This window comes from Sardina pilchardus, chromosome 6 (assembly GCF_963854185.1).
Source record: "Sardina pilchardus chromosome 6, fSarPil1.1, whole genome shotgun sequence".
NCBI lineage: Eukaryota > Metazoa > Chordata > Actinopteri > Clupeiformes > Clupeidae > Sardina > Sardina pilchardus.
In genome coordinates, this window is record NC_084999.1 from 2,517,121 (window position 1) to 2,537,096 (window position 19,976).

General features: G+C 44.7%; 3 protein-coding genes and 1 non-coding gene across 5 annotated transcripts in view; all 4 read left to right on the forward strand.

Annotated features, from left to right (window-relative positions):
- Positions 1-3,864: 3,864 nt before the first annotated feature.
- On the forward strand, positions 3,865-3,936 carry trnap-agg (transfer RNA proline (anticodon AGG)). Its single transcript has one exon. It is a non-coding gene; the product is annotated as a tRNA-Pro (tRNA).
- A 1,549-nt stretch (positions 3,937-5,485) lies between these two features.
- fdps (farnesyl diphosphate synthase (farnesyl pyrophosphate synthetase, dimethylallyltranstransferase, geranyltranstransferase)) lies at positions 5,486-9,860 on the forward strand. Its single transcript, XM_062538071.1, has 10 exons — positions 5,486-5,734; positions 6,157-6,306; positions 6,585-6,725; positions 6,989-7,069; positions 7,413-7,535; positions 7,718-7,806; positions 8,015-8,087; positions 8,295-8,372; positions 8,512-8,646; positions 9,006-9,860. The coding sequence occupies exons 1-10, from the start codon at positions 5,732-5,734 to the stop codon at positions 9,204-9,206; spliced, it is 1,074 nt and encodes a 357-aa protein (XP_062394055.1). The 5' UTR covers positions 5,486-5,731; the 3' UTR covers positions 9,207-9,860.
- Positions 9,861-10,217: 357 nt separating this feature from the next.
- Positions 10,218-13,776, forward strand: LOC134082247 (histone-lysine N-methyltransferase SETD1B-like). Its single transcript, XM_062537896.1, has 3 exons — positions 10,218-10,278; positions 11,485-13,668; positions 13,751-13,776. Exons 2-3 carry the CDS (start codon positions 11,622-11,624, stop codon positions 13,774-13,776), a joined length of 2,073 nt encoding a protein of 690 aa, XP_062393880.1. The 5' UTR covers positions 10,218-10,278; positions 11,485-11,621.
- Positions 13,670-19,976, forward strand: part of LOC134082393 (AP-4 complex accessory subunit RUSC1-like) — a 14,729-nt gene continuing 8,422 nt past the window's right edge. Inside the window, exons 1-2 of one of the 2 annotated variants that reach the window (XM_062538074.1) lie at positions 13,670-14,802; positions 19,625-19,750. In XM_062538074.1, coding sequence (XP_062394058.1) covers positions 13,779-14,802; positions 19,625-19,750 — 1,150 coding nt within the window. In that variant the 5' untranslated portion in view covers positions 13,670-13,778. The remainder of the gene's footprint in view (positions 14,803-19,624; positions 19,751-19,976) is intronic. The other variant, XM_062538075.1, reaches the window with a different exon arrangement.

Here is a 19,976-nt window from a genome sequence, read left to right on the forward strand (position 1 = left end):
AGCATAATCGGTAAAAGTATATATTTAGAGCGGAATTCAGTCCATTTACACAACTTGGATTGCAAAGGAGGAGGTCTTTGTTTACAACTGACTATTAAAATACTCAAAGGCTAATGTTTTGTCTGCATATAACAATGTTACCGTGTAGGAAAAAGCGCCTGTTTAACTCATCAATGCCACTTGAACAAAGTAACCGCACAACATAAACATTAGGCGTGTGTGTGACAACGTGCACCATGATCATGTGACTTGCTCTGCTGCAGCCAGTGGCTTCTCTCACTTCTGTTGCACACCTCCTGATTTAGTGAATGTGTGGGGTTTCAATGCGTGATTTCGAGTGTGCCCCTCCTCCCCCCAAGTAATTTAAATACTCGATAATGTAAATTTCCACATCGTTCAAACAACAATCACGATAATATCGCAAACAATATATATCGCCCACCCCTAGTCTCCTCATCCAACATCAGTGAGTGACCTCACAAATGCGCTTCTGATAAAATGGTCCAAAAATCCAATAAACACACTCCTAAACCTTGTGGAAAATCTTCTCAGAAAAGTTGAAGCTATTATAGCTGCAAAGGGTGGACCGACGTCAAATAAACCCCATAGATTAAGGATGGAATGTGACTAAAGTTCATATGTGAGTCAAGGCAGGTGAATGAATACTTTTGGCAATATAGTGTATGTTAAGAAGTACATTGTGTTCTACCCAGTGCAGTGCTTAAGAACAGGTGTTGTCTCTGTGTTGGGAACTCTTTAACTAAGCCAGTTTTATTAACAAAATGTGTTTTGTGTTGTACAATGATTCTGATACGTACAACTGCGAGGTTGCTCTCTTCATCGAATTATCTTCTCCATATTGATACACCCAAATGTCAGCCATGATATTGTTACATACACCAATCGCCAATCATTCTGATATACACTGGTTGATTCATGTAATAAACTTTGAAGCTTCTGAGAACACATACTACTACTGCAGGTCCATAAATTGAATCATCTTACCTTCATCCCAGGAATGGCATGGTGCATGTCCCCTGTGTAGTGAGACCTTGACCAGCTTTTAACCAAGTGATGCGCTCCACACATATTGTCTGTCATGGAAAGTTGCATAGATTTAATGTAGTGCCTTGATATTTTTTTGGAGAACATTCTGAGAAAGATTGCATGACACAACAGCCTTTGCAGATCATTCAAGTGGTATAATAATGTGTCTGCAAAATAACTTTAGCTCAGTAGGCTAGTGCAGAATTTGATCTGTGCATTTTTGTATAATTACAAAAAATAGGCAGTAGAACACAATAATCGCCATATGACTATGTCAAAAAGCAATGATTGCATGCATAACGAAATGCCATGTGTGACGGGTCACTCCATTCTACTGTTGCTTCTACACATCCCCACGGACAACCACTTGGATCAGGTTTCTGTATTGCTGGAATAAAGTATGACAGTGTGGAATCGTGGGTTTGCTACAGATCTCGGTACAACAATCCATTAGCTCTTAATCTCAGTCTGGCTAAACGCTATACAAATACTGGAATGTATTTGTGCTAGTTACAAATGTGTACTACTGTTAATAAGTCAAATTGTATGTCAAGCATAATTCAAAAATATAAATGCATATTTCTATGAAACAAAATAAAACGGTGTGTGATCATATAGTGGTTCATTTTTTAGAATATCTGAGTACAATCTCTACACATAACATACAGTACATATCCGCATTACATTAGGGAAACTTGATCCGTTTTACATACAATATACTTTAATAACAAGCATTTCTCATTACAAACTCAGCAGGAGTGTTGCAAACACAGCACTGGACTGGAGCACATGTGAGGCTAATCTCCAGACGACGCTAGTCTACAACATAGCTAAACTAGCATAAAGTAAACGTATAAAAAATTGCGCACAGAGAACAACATGACGGTAAAACCATAGACACAAAAAAGGACATTTTAAAATATTACCTGGAATAAAGTATGACAGTGTGGAATCGTGGGTGCTGATCTCGGGACAACAATCTGAATAACATGCAAAGCAAGTGACCATTAGCATGCTAGTACACATGAAAATGCTTCGTTGCAAGTCTCTAAAACATCACTTTACAAGAGCAATGTCAACAACTAAACTCAAAATAGTTAACTGGGATCAATATAAGTATATTGCATGACAAAATACGAGACATATGTGCTTAGAATGACAAGAAATCATTGTTTATCCCAGACCTCCCAAATTGCAAGACTTACCCATTATCTCTTAATTCTCAGTCTGGGTGAATGATGCAACGCGAAGCCCACGGTCACATCGTATCCACTTGCCGCTAGATGGCGCAGTTACATCACTTTTGATAACTTTTGATAGCGCCCAATATATCCCAATATAGGGCGCTAACTTTTGATATAATTTAACTAGTAACTCGTTTTACTCCGTTACACATGCATGGGTTTAAATATCGATACGAGATGTCCTGTCATTGGACAATTCATGTAAAGTTCCCCACGCTCATGTACTATTTCTTTTTTATTAATATTGTGCTGTCTCTTGAGCACATGTCATTACTGATCAATACTTTTATGAGTAGCTTACGTGAACTTGTGTTTCAGTGACCTACAACTTTCATCGCCATCATGATTTTGAATGATTGTTGCTGTTTTGCTGACAATTCCCAGAAGACAGTAGGCCATTTGTTTGGCTGTTATGTGCCACCCAGGGAATGTTGTCCCCCACCCTCTGGCCTTCAGGGCTGAAAGGCTTGCGTGTGAAAGTATCCTAGGCCACTGGGCGACATACATGTAAAACTGTCCATTTTCAATCATTTTTAATTTGATGTTGAATTTAAGGCTTAATTCAAGCCTTTTCTGTGCCCCTGCCCTGACGCCCACTCATCAACAATTTTAGTTTTTAGAACATTTTAGAATCGTCACTCACAGCTTCATATCTATTTCATCCTCTGCTAATACATGATACAATGCTGATGTAGCCATGATGTATCAAATCAAAAGTGTTAGCCTACTCACTTTAAGCAGGCCTACCTTAGGGCATGCATGATAGATGTGTCCTATGTGTATTATTCAGTTATGTTTTATAGGCCTTTAATGTCAAGAAAATATCACGCTATAGAATTAACAAAAATTGATCAAGAACCAAAATTTGATTCTCGGGCTTTTATTTTGATTTTTTTTTTAGCGACGACCATCCAGAAGAATGCGCACTCGAAACCGGAAATGTTTTAAGATACAAAGTTATTCATTTGTGGATGACGACCTGGTTGTTCGATTTACTGCATGTCAAAACGGTTCATGTGAGAAGGAGGCTCAAGCCGAAATATTGTGAAGAAAGACCACAGGAAAACCCTCTGTGATGGCATGTTTGCTATGCGCAGACTGCTCTGGGTGGGGAATGGGGACATTCTCGTAGCCTATGCTGCGTATGGTGCATTGTGTCGTTGATAAACGGAGGATATTTAGGTTATATTAAACACATTGCATACGATCATTGATAGGCATAATTGACTATTCTAATTAAGTATGTATACCGCTTTACACTTTTGGAAGTGGAGAATGTTAAGTGTTTTGGTCCAGGACTTTGGCGTAGTAGGCTATACAGCACAACGTAGCCGCATGTTACACAGGCAAACTAGGCTGATACTGCCACGAACTAGTAGCCTACTTGATACTCTGGCGGAGTGAGGCAACCTGTTATTTTGTCACCTTTATATGCTCAGTATCACGTGTGCTTATTTTGTCATAGAGTATGTCTACCGTGCGATAAATAAAAAAGTCCGAAAAGTTGTTTAGCCTATAGGCCTAATAGTAAGTGCTGAGTTTTGACTGGGTGGTAAACTGTGTACAACGGCTTGGCTCGTTGGTCTAGGGGTATGATTCTCGCTTAGGGTGCGAGAGGTCCCGGGTTCAAATCCCGGACGAGCCCAGTTTTGACTTGAGTCAGGGGATTTTAAATAAATCACATACATGGGAAAGATAGGCCTAAATTACAGACTGCCATCGTCTGGCTTCTCAAACACATAGGTCAAACTATTACTCACTTCACTTTGGACGGAAAGGTCTGTTAGGAATATCACTCTGATGACACTTGACAACAAGTAGGCTTAGATGCAGATGAATCAAAATGAATGACCTTTCAAACCTGGAATGTGTTTGTTAGAAATACCAGTTAGTCTATCATGAAATGTAAAATGGCAGTTTAATGACATGATACCAAAGTTACTGGAGCTCTGTAATATGTATAGGCCCAGGGAAACTGATTAAACTCAATGTTATGTCAGGTCAAACCAGTCAAATCATCACTCAATAATAATCAATGTTATGTCGTTTCTCCAGAGGAGTATCTTTTTTTCAGGTTCTGATGTGCCTACCTCTACTTAAACTTCTGTGGGGTATGCACAGGCTAACAAATGAGACTTCAATAGCAGTGTTTCCCCTACAATATATTCAGCAGTGGCGCAGCACCACGGCTGGATTTTCAGCACCACTGCAACATCTTCACATGATCATTAATGTCACCACAATTAGGCCTGCTTCTACATTCTAAAGGCACGACAGTCAACGTCATCGTTGAAATTGGGGTAGGCCTACTTGACAGACCCTAGCACCACTGCTGGAAAAAACTCTAGGGGAAACACTGAATAGCCTTTAATGAGATCAAAATCTGCCTCAACAACCATTAGTTTAATGTGAGTGATTTAACAAATCATGCCGTGGCCTCACACACACAGGCTCTATCTCATTGGTGTCATCACTGGCACAGACAATGGGATAATAGCCATATTCGCCAGATCTTTCAATCAATAGAGGGCAATTCTAGTGGGGATCTTTAATTTCTGATATGAACTGAAATAGCTTGATTATTATTGCCTAATGCACCACAAATAAAGTGAGAGAGGTTCGATTCAAAATTCTCCCTAAAATATACCCTGTGAATGTTATACCAAATGTACAGACAAGTAGTGTTTGCTCCTTCTGTAGTGTGGATGAAACACTACTGCACTTATTTTTTGAATATGAAAACCAAAACATTTCTCAGTGACTTAAAGTGACAGTCACGTTTTTTATCCTTACTCTCTTAGTGTTTAAGATGTTTTATTGTGATAATCCTGATAATAACACTTTGGAATATTTAGTGAACTTTTTTGTTTTGGTAAGGTTTTTTTTGTTCATAAACAGAAATGGCAAAAGGGACAGCCTTCCTTCCATGTGTTTGAAATATCTAGAAATAGATCTGCACCTTAAATCACTTTATTTAGTTAAAAATAACCCAAAGAATGACTATCAATAAAATGTGCCCTTTTTTTTTGTTTTTTTTTAAGTGTCGTCATTGGCTGCAACCTGTGAGCGAGAGGCGCAGAAAACAGTTCGATGGTCCCCTGACATTCAGCTCCGCCTCCAAAGCCTTTGCATTGGCAGACAATTCTGAAGCCAATCCTCGTTCGATGGCGTTATCCAATGACAATCTGTGATGTCATATGAAGCTTTTTATGCCGTGCCTTTGCTACTCCAAAGTGTACTGTGGAATTTGTAGTTTGAGGGTATGCTCGTGAAGTCGGATTAATGTACCGTGAAAACTACATTCCTAAGAGAACACTCTGTCATGTGGGCTGTCGCACAAATTGCATGACAGGTATAACACCATCATAGTAGGTACATACAGTTGTAGCCAACTCCGGTCCCACGAACTATCATTCTTGAAGACGGCGTTTAAGGACACCATGGTAAGGGGATCCTCACATTACAAGTCATTACATATTTAGCAGAATTTGTTGTTACAGTGTTAGCATGATGTTATCACATTGATTAGTGAGCTGGTGTTTCACAGTTTGGCTGTCTACGTTGCTGCTGCTAGCCCATAATCGGTTCTCTAGATGTGCTCTGTGGCATCTCTGCTGAATGCTTTAGTCATTTACTTTGTCCATAAATAGACTTGACTTACTGCTAACCTTGCGCGCACAGGTTCCCTGCGTTGTGTTTTTTTGTTTGTTTGTTTCGAACATTGACTTGCTGCCGGTTACAGATGAATAGTCTTGCCGCGATTAGGCTAAGGTAACACTTTGCAGGTGATATGCCACTTGTGACGAACTTGAAACAAAACAATAGTAGCCTACACGTCTGAATGTGTCCTTTTCTTTTTTTACAGGGAGACGGCAGATGCAGTAACGGTGTCCAGCATCAGGGCACGACAGATGCCCAGCTGTTCGACAGACAGTTTAAGGAGCTGGTGTCCGAGCTTACAGAGGATGACATGACCGATCCTGTCCTCTCTGATGCACTCAGTAGACTCAGAGAGGTAGTCTAAGTTGCCATTATAGGATAAACTGTCACAAGCACACTGTTAATTGCATTTTAGTTTTTAATCGCTTTAAGCCTCTAAAATGGCATATGGTCTGTCTGTCAGTGTGCAATAGAAACAAAATCTTGATAAATAAAATAATTTGGGAAGATGTGAGAGTTTATGTGAAATAGAGAAATATTCTTTGCTACACATTCAATTAATAACAGGAGAGGTAACGCTGCAGTGTGAGCATGTTCTGTCTCACCTGACCTTCCTCTGTCTGTCATGACCAGGTGCTGCTCTATAATGCGCCCGGAGGCAAACGGAACCGAGGCCTCTCTGTGATTGGCTCTTTGCGAGAACTGGTCCCTCCAGCCAAACTGAGCACTGATGATGTGCAGCGTGCAGTGTTGGTTGGGTGGTGTCTTGAACTGGTGAGGATGGAAGCATCACTGCAAAGTCTATTTGTCTATAAAATGATTAGAAAAGTAGTTCCTGATGCTTAGTTGAGACATGTTGGATGCTGTCTCTCATTGATGCAGACTCATGCTCTGTCCTGTGCCTCTCTCTCTCTCGTTCTCTCTTTCTCTCTTTATCTTTCTCTCTCTCTCAAACACACAGACACAAATAGGCAAATAGTCTTTTTTTTTTTTTCTTTTTGCTCTTTCACAGTCCACTCTGCTTCCTCTTGTTCTAGCTCCAGGCTTTCTTCCTGGTGGCAGATGACATTATGGACGCTTCACTGACCCGCAGAGGACAGCCTTGTTGGTATAAAAGGGTAAGCCCATGCATCTCTGTTTTCACATTTGAACAACTTCAGGGTTTTTTTTCCCAGGAGGGGTCGCTTCATGATTTCGTGCTGTATCGTAGGTGAAGTTGCAAGTGGCACTTACGTAAGGCCCTAGTTCCTTTTTTTTTTTTTTATCTCTGTGTCATCTGTGGAGTCACACATTTTCATCCAATAGTGGCTACTTTTGCTTTAAGTTCAGGGATTAACCAAAAATAGCATGTCATCAGCAGAAGCAGAGAGTGGATTTGCATACTGTAATAGATGTTTAATTAATCCACTAGGGTTAGGTGATAAGGGGCGCTCTAACGGCTGCTCATGTGTTTGCCATCAGGAGGGAATTGGTCTGGACGCCATCAATGACGCTTTCCTCCTTGAGGGGGCTATCTATCGCATTCTGCGCAGGCACTGCAGGCGGCAGCCCTACTACGTCCACTTGCTAGAGCTCTTCACAGAGGTAAGACTCAACAAAGATGAATTGGATACTTGCCGTGTCTGTATTCACACGTTCCAGAAACCCTCATGAGTGGGATGCAGTTTGACATGACGGCTTAACCGTTTACGATGAACCATCCTGCGCAATACAGGGAATGGAGCATGCGTATAGGATGATGATGTAATACTGGAATGTTTCTCTAGACCTCCTTTCAGACAGAACTAGGACAGGCGTTGGACTTGATGACGGCTCCTCCTCATAAAGTCGACCTGAACCGCTTCAGTATGGAGAGGTGAGGAAGCTGCACTACAAAGGATTACAAGGCCATTCCTTCATCTATCCAAAGAATATTGTATTGCAAGTGAAAGTAATTAATGTATTGTATGTGTGTAAGTGTTTGTGTGTGCTTTTCTGTTATGGGGAGCACTGAAAGAAGTAGTTTGAAATGGTTCACTTTCTTGAAAAAACTAATCCTATTTCCTTATCAATGTTTTTCTCAGGTATAAAGCTATTGTGAAGTACAAGACTGCATTCTACTCCTTCTACCTCCCTGTGGCTGCTGCTATGTACATGGTGTGTGTGTGGGTGTGTGTGTGTGTGTGTGTGTGTGTGTGTGTGTGTGTGTGTGTGTGTGTGTGTGTGTGTGTGTGTGTGTGTGTGTGTGTGTGTGTGTGTGTGTGTGTGTGTGTGTGTGTGTGTGTGTGTGTGTGTGTGTGCACAATACATGTTACTTTGATTTTGCAATAAAGTTAAAGTTTTTTTTTTTTACTTAATCCACAGGCTGGCATTGAAAATGAAGTTGAACACAACAATGCTAAGCATATCCTACTGGAAATGGGAGAGTTCTTTCAGATCCAGGTACTGGTCTAAAGAGTATACAGTAGATCTAAAACCTAAAACCCTTTGCTGAACTGTGTTGATCTACAAAACATAAATATTTTCTCAGCTTTTGTGGGTTCTCCAGTATGACTTGAGAGGGTTTGTCTGTCGTCACTAGGATGACTATCTGGATTGCTATGGCGACCCTGCAGTGACAGGAAAGATTGGCACTGACATCCAGGACAACAAATGCAGCTGGCTGGTGGTGACGGCTCTGGGGATCATGACCCCAGAACAGAGGAAAGAGCTGGAGGTACGGAGGCTGTGGAGGGACACATACAGTACGAATGCAGATGATAGTAACACTACTTAAGACACATGCCCTCGCCATGATCCATCATGCTTTACTAAGCGGAAGAGTGCTTTGAGGCCTGTCTTTGCAGATGAGAAGCACTGTCTAAATCCAATTAAGTTATCATTAGTGCCTAAATGAGACCGTTAAAATCAACTAAATGGTATATTGTATGTGGGACTCAGATAAGAGCATTAGAGTGTTCAGGACTCAGTTAAACAGGATTGATATTTTCTAGTAAGTGTGTTGACCACTGTTGGTTCTGTGTTAAACCTGTGCGTGTGTGTGTGTGTGTGTGTGTGATGCCTTTTGTGGCCCAGGTGTGTTATGGACGCAGCGAGGCAGTGAGCGTGGAGAGGGTGAAGGCGCTGTACGACACCCTGGAGATGCCCATGCGGTACCACCAGTACGAGGAGCAGAGCTACCAGCGGCTACTGAAGCTCATCGAGTGCCATGCCCAAAACCTGCCCCATGCAGTCTTCCTCAACTTCGCCAAGAAAATCTACAAGAGGAACAAGTGAAGAGAGCTCTGGTAGACTTAGCTTGGAGTTTGGAGGGCTGCTGATGTAGGTGTTGGTGAAAGACATACATACTGTAGATGAAAGGCCTGTTTGTTGACCCACATGTCAGTACTCTTATATGTCTGTATTCATATTTACTACCCATGACAGAATGGGGTAGTGTTGTTGGGTTTTTTTTGTTTGTTTGTTTGTTTTTTTAGTATAGGCCAAGGCTACTATCAGTCCCAACCAGACATACAGTATCATGGGTCCTATGGAATCCATGGGACCTGTGAGCTTGTTAGAGGAAGAATGATGCAATGAATTTTGCAGCAATATCACTCTGAAACATGTTATTTCAAGAACTTGTGTGAACGTACAACAACTATTTGCATTTTTCTGTTTCATATCTGGATTTTATGAAAGGAAAATCTTGAGTTTTTCAAGTTACTTTATATATCTGTCAATGGGGAAATTGTACTGTATTTTAGTGGAGCTAATTTAATGTCTTTTGTAAAAATAGATAAATAAAGTAAAAACAAATGAAATTATGAATTGGCAACAAGAGACCACAGGCTACTGAAGACTCAAATGGCATGTGTGTGATTGTCATCCTATTCTGTAAAAACTGCTGTAAATCATAGATGCTGCTTTTAATAAAGAAACTGAATTTTGCTCTGTTTCTGTGCCTCTAATAACAAACAATATAACCGGCTATACTTGAATACCAGAGCAGTGCCGCAATGACACCGGTTCAACATGAGCCCGCTATTTTTAAACATATTAAACGAGTAATGGCTATTAGCTTTCACTGTGGTAGATGATAGAGAACCGTATCATAGAGTAGAATCCACATCCTTGTGTGTAGTGTTGTGATGGGGAGAGGGGGAGAGCGACATCGCCCAGAGGAGGCCAGCACGGAGATGCGCGAATGGAGGGGTGTGGCGTGGAGAGGCGAGGCGAGGGGAGGGGGGCAGAGCGAGATAAGGAGGGGGTCGCCGAGGTAGAGAATTTAGCTGGAACCAAGCGGAAGACTGTCAGGATTGCATTTCGCTGCCAGTGTGCACAGACGGGGAATATTATGGAAGCTGAGGTGAGTTTACACATGATATGTCTTTACAATTCTTTTTTTTTTTTCAACCGGATTGCTGTTTACGATGCGGTCTCTTCATTATCCTACAAATATATTATTATTTCTTCCAGCACTGGGCTTTTTATGTGAATATTCGTCAACCAAAATAGATAAATGGAGCCAATATTAGGCAGTATATTTTGTATTCTGTTGATAACACGAGAATATCGGGCGCTTACCGTGGCAGTAACCTAGCTGGGAAAATAGCATCCTGGCAGCGAGCGGAGGAGGAGGCAGCACCTCGATGCGGTGGTAGGCAGGCGCCCCCTCCCTCCGTCCTTTCCCTGTCTCCATCGGCCCGTTATGGTCGACACAGTTACTGGTAAATAAGATGGAGAATGTTGGCACTTATTTAGATGATGTACTATAAGCCCTGTAAATCTCTCTTTTTACATATATTTGGCTTTTAATAGTGTCAATAGTTCATAGGGGATCGTGCTTTCTGCGTTCCCCTCCTTGTTTTGTCCAAGGACATTTTGGATGCGAGCAGCGCATAGCCGGGGGTAAATCATGTGTAAGGGAACAGTTTGCCATTAGGTGGATTTTATGATCCGCACAAATGTGCTGTTGTTTGTAGTTTAAAGGCATTTTCTTGGATGATTATTTGTATCAGGACATTAGGTTCCTCTGGTTTTTCATTGTCAGACTTGTACGGAGGAAAGAGGGATGCGGAAGAAAGACAGGCATGGAGAAATATATCTCCCTTGACGGCCTTTGGCCGTCTTATCGTTCAGCGGAGCGGAATAACAGCGTAGGTTGGGATGCCGAAATACGATTATAATTGCTAATTAGTTTCCAAATGTTTTCAGAGTATGACAAGACATTAAATTGGCTCTTGGTTTTCATCTTATTCGCCTATTGCAGCCCACTGCGGTGTTTAGCCTACTTGTCCAGTACAGGCCCAGGCCTAGTTCCTCTTTGATGTATTTAGTACGTTTTGAATATATCCTGTTTTCAATGGAGGATGTTGCTGTCCAACGTTACAATCCAACCTTATGCTGAATCCTTCTTGACTGTGTGAAGTAAGGCAAGGGTGGGCTGGTGCAGATGAATGTAATGTGATATGCGTTAGGCCTGTGCTTTATATGATCAAATTGGTAGAGATGGATAGTAGGCTACCTTTTATGCTTGTGTCTGCGCTGACTTTATGCTCTCCTTGGATTTCAGGACCTGAGTTAGGCCAAGATGTGACCACGAGGGCTTGTGGTGGTCTGGAACTAGCCTCCCGTAAAATATAAATTGATTCCTTTGATTTCACCTCAAAGTCAAGATTCTTTCCCCCTGAAAACCATAATCTCACAACAATGCACTCCTCCTCCCGGCCTTCCGTTCCTGCAAGGCCTCGTCGCTTTGAAACCAACAGACAGGCAGAACCAAAGACACATGGTCCAGGTGCCAGGAGGGAAGACAAAAATATGAACACTTCACTCAACACAGCGACCTCTTCCACCCGTCGGGTTACTCGAGGTCCCCCTGAGTCTTCCAGGTTCCGTTCGGGAGCCCAAGCTGCCCGTAACACTGCAGTCAAACCTACAGTAGCCCGGCAACAGAAAAACACAACTCAGTCAAGTGCAGCCAATCCAAAGCCGAAGAGCAGACAGGCTGTGTCCAACTTGCCTCCTGTTGTGACCGACCCGAACTGCAACGAGCCAAGCCTGCCTTGCCTGTGCTGTGATGGTCGTTCACCGCAGGACAGCAACAGCCTCTTCAATCACAACCACAACAACAACAACACCATCACCATGAGACAGCAGCTGCAGCTGCAGCAGCCCTCCATACCCCGCAAAGAGGAGGAAGACTGGCAGCGCAAGCCAGTGGTGGAGAACAAGGCCGAGACCAAGCCAGATCGCACTGCAGAGAAAGCAAAAGAGGCAGCGAAAGGCTCAAAAGGCCCGGTCTCTCAGGTTGATAAAAAGAAGGAAGAAAACTTAGCGGTAGAAGACAAAGAAAGGGTGGGAGAAGAAGACTCTGATATTGAAGTCGCCGTTTCCCCAGGTGTAGATCCCAATGGAAACGACCAGGTGGCAGTGGGAGAAGAAGATGATGGAGACGATGATGATGACGACACTCTCGTGCCGTCCTGTTGTGACTGTCCAGCGTCCATGCTGGAGTTCTCGTTGACCTCCTCCACCTCCTCCTCCTCCACCTCCATAAGTAGCTGCTCTGATCTGGAGCTGGACTGTCCTGACACATACTCACTGTCATCTCAAGACCAGGACGTCCCAGAGCGGTACCCATCAGCACGTTCTCCCGTTGCCCAGTCTCATATCCTGCCACTCGACCCTAATGTCCCCTCGGGTCATCCTATGTCCCCGTGCTCCCCGGATGAAGGTTACCCATCTGCTCCATGCTCTCCTTCATCCGATTTTGCAGACTGCAAAGAGGAAACAGAGGAATTTGGCACAAAGCCTGGCCTTCTAAACTTTTTGGATTCCATGGATGAACTTGGGAAAATGGATCGGTTCTATCACGTTGTGCAAGTGGTGTGTTGGGAGCTGGATGACGAAATGGGCCTGAGAGATCGCCTGGACCACCTGTACAGACTCGAGAAGGTGAACCGGCAGGTGAAACTGTTCCATCTAGCGAAGCTTCAAGAAGCAGGACTGGACCTGGAAGATGAGGACATCTCTGATGTCTTGGACGAGATGGGGAACATCGACATTCCCTGGAAGCTGTACAAAGGCGATAGCTCATGCGACTCCCAGGAATTTTCCGATGCTGGAGTGGACGTCAGTGGCCCCTCGGATTTGGATGAGCCAGCGGTCCCAGACTCTCTGGGCTCCTCGCCTGTGGAGCCGCCTCCTCGTCCGCCCAAGCCTCCAGTGAGACATGTGAGTGCCCAACCTGAGACTCACACATACATAAACATTGAGCAGAGCTCGCCGGTAGTATCCTCCAGCCCCTCCCCAACATCTAGTGCTGTCAGCTCATCATCTCCTTCCTCACATTTGATCAAGAAACCTATTCCCGATCCTCCACCCCTCCCGCCTCCCCCCTCTCAGGCCATATCCTACTTCACCCTCTACTCAGCCAGCCCCTGTGCCCCCTCTCCCACACCCCCCATCCCTCCCCCCAGGACCCGTCACCTTGCCCGTCGGGAGGCGCTCAGGTGCGCCCAGCTTCAGGCCGAGCAGTCGCCCATGTCTCTCCCGCCCCCCACTTCCAAACCCCCTCCTCTCCCTCCTCCTCCAGCCCTACCCTCTCCACCCAAAACCCCCCCGCCGCCACCATCACTGCCTCCACCACCTTCCTTCCACGCCCTGGACGTGGAGATCCAGAAGCTGCTGGCGCTGGCTGGTCTCACCCAGGCGGAGTTGCTGAAGCTGAGCCCGGAGCTGGGCGTCTGCGTCGGCAACGTCCTCGACAGCAGCCAGGGAGAGGAGGAGAAGGAGAAGAGCACAGTTGCCCCAGGGCCTGAGCCTCAGACAGCCAGACTATCTCGGGGTGGAAAAAACGTGAAGATGAGTGACAGAGACAGAGTGAGCAAGTATGAACCAAAAGGAGTGAAGGGGGCTTGGATAGACGGATGGGGGGAGGCCGAGAAGTTTGGCGAACACCGAGGAACTGACATGTCTCAAGGAAATGACACATTTGGAGATAGAACACAAGAGGCAAAGAGGGATACTTTCAGAACAACCTCGTTCACAGCGATGGCCCGGAGACGGAAGCAAAATGGTGGCAGCACTAGCTCCAGCTGTAGCTGTGGATACGGTGGTAACACTAGCCTGAGTACTGATTCCTATTACAGCACTGAGATCAGCAATGCAAACAGCACTAATGCCAGCTTTGACAGCTTTGACTACTCATCTGAGTTACCTGACACGCCTCCCCCACCACCCCCTCGCCCGTTGCCCCCGTGTCCACCCGTGACATCAAAACCACCTGAGCTTCCTCCAGTGATGCCCTGCACTGTCCCTGCCAACGCCGCCCGCCCTGAGCGCTTCGACTGGCTCATTGCCTTCACCCCAGAGACAGAGGCCTCTCCGCGGGAGCTGAGGAAATGCACCAGCGGGGTCGTCCTGCCCAAGGTCCCGCTGGGGTCAAAGGTCACAACCTTCAAAGAGCTGCGAAACCGAAGCAAGCAGAGCTCCTTGCCGGCGCCTGCTGAGCCCGAGCCAGACCCGACTGTGGCGACGCCGGACCCCGACTTCCTGTACAACCTGAAGTGGAGGCGGGGAAAGAACGGCGGCGACGGCAGTCAATGGGAGTACACCTCTCAGGCCGAGGCCTCCCTCCTGATGCCGCCGCCCACTCCCGCCTCACTGTCCCTCTTCAGGGAGATGCGTCACCTCACCCTCGAGGGGGACGGGCAGGCAGAACCCCACTCCTCACAGCGGATTGGCTGCTCAGTCAGCGAGGGGAACCTGTGGAATATGGGAGCTGAACGGGCAGGGGACGGGCAGCAACGAGAAGAGGAGGAGGAGGAGGAGGTGCAGGTGAGAGGAAGAGCCGATGGAGGGAGAACCCTGGAGTCCAGAACTACAGGTGAGTTTGTGCCTCGTTGTGCCATGGCACATTGTGATTGGTCCATCATAATTCCAGCATATAATGTTTAGCCAGATCAGAAGGCTTTCAGCGCATGAGTGAGAACAGGGCTGAGAATGACAGTCAGGAACTGGCTAACCCAAGAGAGCAGCTGGTGCACAATCACCCCATGTCAGGGCCAAAACCGTACCAGAACTGGATCAGGTTCCAGCCACCCATGACTCATCAGTCAGTTGGATGGCCCTCACTCAATCACTGCCAGGGTAGATGGGGTTGTGGCCTATCCGGTAGGCGTAGAGATTCTGGATGCTGCAGAGACTTTTATGTTGCTGTCATTGCATGTGATGTCATCTACGCTTATTAAATCATTCATGCTCTCTGCAGGCGTGAAGTACAGCTAAGTGCCTCTGCCCTGTACTGTGAGATACATCCAGCAATTTAAACAGAATCCTACACAATACATATAGTTGTATGTATGTAAAATGTGTATTATGTTGAATAAAACTTATTTGTCATATACATTTTTCCATATGCAAATCAATAATTGAAACACACATCAAATAAACAGTGAAAAGTGAAATGATAAATTCCACTTTCTATATATAGATTTAAATGATCATTAAATAGAACAACTATAATATAACAATAATTAAATGCAGTACCTACACTGTAGCATTAACAATACATGACATGACTGAAATAATGATTTGAATAATTTCAGATAGGAAATTATAAGGTGTGATTCATTAGGCCACCTAAACCTCAATATTTAACTTAACCTAAATTAGTTTTAGTTCTAAATCAGTTTATCTTAATTACTGCATCATACATGTTAATAGAGCCCCCCCCCCCCGTCTCTGTCTCTCTCTCTCTCTCTCTCTCTCTCTCTCTCTCTCTCTCTCTCTGTCTCTCTCTCTCTCTCTTTATATATATATATATATATATATATATCTTCATCCTTGTGTTTGGCTTATCTTTCTCCATCTCCTCTCCAATGTGATGTGTCCTGTCTACCAGGCCCTTCCTCCTCTGTGTTCCTCTTGACTTTGACTCTGCCATTTTATACCTCCTCCCTTCCGGACTGTTCCGTCAGCCTGACTGCAGCCATCGACTCAGCTCAAATTACACACCTCATGCCAGTATATCCTGTACAAGCTGTAAATATCACTCTGCTTCTCTAGGGTGGTAATCGCTCTTCTCCAGCAGCTTGTTCTGCTGTAGCAATCCAGTGATGCAAAATTAAATTAGCTTGAGGCTACATCTGACCCATTCGCTGTAATTCAGTGGATCAAGATGAACTGGCTCTGGAAAACAAACAAACAAAAAAAAAATATGTGTTTTGAAGATTAGATTTTTCCCCTAACCTAGTTATTTTTGTAACTGTGCGAGCTCACCTGCGTTCTCTGCAACATAAATAAAGTATTTTATTATTCCACTTCAGAGAGACAAACCTATGATATCTGGGACACTACTTTTGTGTTTTGGACATTAAGTAGACCTAAGATGTGACTTAAGAAATGTGTACAGAAAACTGTACAACATTGTAAATATTTAAAACATTTTTTTTACAATGTATTAGATAAATTATTTTAATAAATGCATGTGAATGAATATTATAATAAATGCAGTGAGAAGTAGGAGTCTAAATCTGCTGAGCTGTCATTTAGCGTGTGTATACCTTTAAGAGGGAAGTAGGCGGGCATTTGAGTCTCTGAACCTATCACAGGCGAACAAAAACACTCAAGAAAAAAATACAGGAAAAGCTCATTCTGTTTATGTTAGCAGAGAGCAACCCAAGGTACAGTAGTCGTAGTTGTCATTGTGTTCCACCTGCTTTAACTATGATCACTTCTGTGTAAAAATTGTACGTCCTTTATCAGTGTATTAACTAATGTGGTTTATACACAACTTGAAAATGTTTGTGAAGAAGTATATGTGACTCAGCATAGCTACTGTTACCTACCTACTGGTAACAGGGTGAAGGCTATGGGTGAAGGTAGCCACTGGATTTAAATGATAAATCAACACTATCCATTAAAACGTGCAACCACAGTCATGTTGTATGTGGAAAATAATATGAGTTGATACATTTTATATGAATACGTGTAATTTCAGTGTAGATGTAGCCTACCTAAAACCTCTGCTTTGGATCACAAATCTTTGTCTTGAACTGCTAAAACGATATTAGCATAGCGTCATGTTTATATTCCCACCTGCAATTAATGTGTTTTAGTTTTAACAATAGAGGGTGTGGTGATTTAATTATTTAGTTTATTTCTATAGTTCGTCAGGAGAGCAGGGGCATCGGCAGTTGGAGGAAAAAGTTAGGAAGGTTCCAAAGGTCAATGAGCACAGCTCCTGACACAATGTTTGATTGCTTTGCTAATAGCTAGGCTGACAATGGGTTATGTGTGTGTTGTGTGATCATGATCCAGACATCCCAGCCCTCATACAGCAGACGAGTCTGGGCCTGAAGTGGCCCACGGTCTGCTGTTATCTGGGTCCTGTAGTCCACTTCCATGTGTTGTGTTGCGGCGTGCTGTACTGTGCTATGTGTTCGTGCTCAGATGTAATTCAGAGTATGATGTGTGCAAATTCTGTGCATGTGGTGGAGATGGATTTTTTACTTTCTCTCAGGGGTGATTTCATATGTAAATTCTCTCTTTCTTTCTTTCTCTCTCTCTCTCTCTCTCTCTTGCGCGCGCGCGTTCAAAATGACACTAACATTTTCTCCATTTCTCTCTCCCTCCCTCTTGTTGCCTGAATTCCCCTCACCCTTTCTTACATTGCTTTTCTCCCTATCATCTGCATTCCTCCATGCATCCCTCCATCATCCATCCATCCATCCCATCCATCCACCTTTCCCTCTAAACACTCCATTGCCCCCTCCCACCCCATCTTTGCCTCCGCTCTACCCACTTACCCCTGGCGCAGTGTCCTCGCCCCCCCTTTCTCTTGCCCGTCCCCAAGCACCCCCCCCTGCGTACTTCCTGCACTCCTCCCCCATGCCACCCCCCCTCCTGACAGGCAGACACAGCCTCTACAGGGCCCAGCCTGGCATCTCTGCTCACGCAAAGACAGGCCTTGAAACCAGAACACGTCCAACCTCCGACTGTGTTAGTCAGACCTACACTGATTCTCTCTACTGCTCTGATTTGAACCACAATGTAGATGACGTAGGAGATGTTTTCTTGAATGAAGACATCAACAGCGACATAGATTCGCTGTACCTCCATGATACAATTTCTAAAAGTAGTCTTGATTCTCTGTACTGCAGTAAGAGACCCACTACTAATAAGATTGATAGTGACTCTCGCAGTAATATGAACAGCTTGGTCTCCACAGATATAAGTTATAACGTAGACTCTCTGTATTATCCTCAGAGTAAGGAAAAGACATCAGACTTCAGCAAAAACATTGGAGAAGACATATGTAATGATGGCAACACAACTCCATACAAAAACATTGAGATGCTTAAGTATGCTAAGACACAGAAGGCCCCGAGCTGCCCACTCTCAAACAAGCAGATCAACTCTGATTCACAGCATGGGATGACGCTCCACCAGAAGAGTGACTCAGCCATCCCATGGGGCTCGTCTTTAGACCAGATGACGTCCTTGGGCTCTGCAGGAATAAAACAGCCCCCGCCCCTACCCACCTGCTACCTCTACCACCCCAAAAACTGCCCCCTGCACAAAGGTGCCCCTCCCCGCCTCTCCCCCGTAGGCGCGATCTCGCCCCCTTACAGGTCCGGGCTCCCGGGTCCTGGGCTGGATGCGTCCGGCTTGTGCTCGCCCCTCTTCCCCCGCAGCCACACCCTCCCTGCCCTAGCTGCCCCGCTCTACTACCCCTACCTCTACACGCCCCCCGCCAGGGCTCCGCTGCAGGGGCCCCCCACCCCCACTCCCACCCAGCAGGCACCTCCACGTCCATCTTGTGCTCTGAGTAAGGGACCTCTACGTTCTCTGTGCTCTCTCTCCTCCCACTCTCGGACCGTCTGTCCGCCCGCCCAACACCCAGTCTGCCTTACTGCTCTGTCTGTGTTAGAGCCCGTCTGCCTGTCTGTGTGTGTGTGAGTGTGTGTGTGTGTGTGTCTAGTGTCTGTCTGCTGTGTAGCAGAGCTGTGTGCTGCTGACTGTGTATGTGATTGGGGGGAGGGGGTATGTGTGTGTCCCTGTGCTTCTGTTCCTGTGCATGTGCTTAACTGCGGCACAGCTTACTGGAAAGGATCTAATCCTGTTAGCAAGATATGATAATGAGAGAGCTAACTCAGATTATCATGGATTCCATTCTCACAGATCACCGCTCTGCCATTTCCATGTCTTAAATGCAAACACTTCAGGATGCTAGTATGCCTAATCCTCTCTAGCTTTTTGGAGTCTGCACATGACACAATCTGTGTGCTCTGTCTATATAAATGCATCTGACTGCATTTATATAACTGATGTTAATTCTGCTAAGCAAAGAGTAGTAAACTTTTTGTTGTATCTGACAGCATGTTTGTATTATTTTAGCCCTTTGTGTGTTAGTGTGTTCTCCCTCCAGTTTGGTGTCGCCTGTTCTTCCTTCTACTTTTGAATGTGTGTGTTCAAATGCATGCAGTGTTTGAGATCTAAATTAATGAAGTCACAAAAAATGTCATGACAAAAAAGGACTTTAAGCAAGAAGCCTTAAGGGACAGCCTGATGCTTACTGATTCAAAAGAGTTTGTGAATAAGTTTTAAGTATTAATTCACCACTGATGTTGAGTCTTTACATCTGAGGTAATGATATCAATTCCTCCACTGGAACTTTACACCTGTCTGTTTTCCCTCCTCCTCAGCGGTCCGCAGTCTCTCATTCGCTGGGTCTGTGCAAAGGGCTGGGGCCTGGATGGGCGATGATGATGATGCAAGCTCCGCCTTGAGAGGTTCAAGCCTGTCCTCTCAATGCCTGCAGGAGAAAAGAGGTGTGTGTGTGTGCGTGTGTGTGTGCGTGTGCGTGTGCGTGTGTGTGTAGGCAGTGTTTTTTGTGTGTATCTGTAATGCAGTATGATTGTGTGTGTGTGTGTGTGTGTGTGTGTGTGTGTGTGTGTGTGTGTGTGTGTGCGCGTGCAGTGTTTTTTGTGTGTATCTGTAATGCAGTATGATTTTGAGTGTGTGTGTGTGTGTGTGTGTGTGAATCTAACTGTGTGC

Bases quoted from the DNA above. Each gene is read 5' to 3' on its own strand.
- LOC134082247 (XM_062537896.1), top strand. From the start codon at position 11,622: ATGCACTCCTCCTCCCGGCCTTCCGTTCCTGCAAGGCCTCGTCGCTTT. The intron at 13,669-13,750 runs GCAACGTCCTCG...TCAGACAGCCAG, and splicing joins GGAGCTGGGCGTCTGCGTCG to ACTATCTCGGGGTGGAAAAA.
- fdps (XM_062538071.1), top strand. The intron at 7,070-7,412 runs GTAAGCCCATGC...GTTTGCCATCAG, and splicing joins AGCCTTGTTGGTATAAAAGG to GAGGGAATTGGTCTGGACGC. The intron at 8,647-9,005 runs GTACGGAGGCTG...TTTGTGGCCCAG, and splicing joins AACAGAGGAAAGAGCTGGAG to GTGTGTTATGGACGCAGCGA.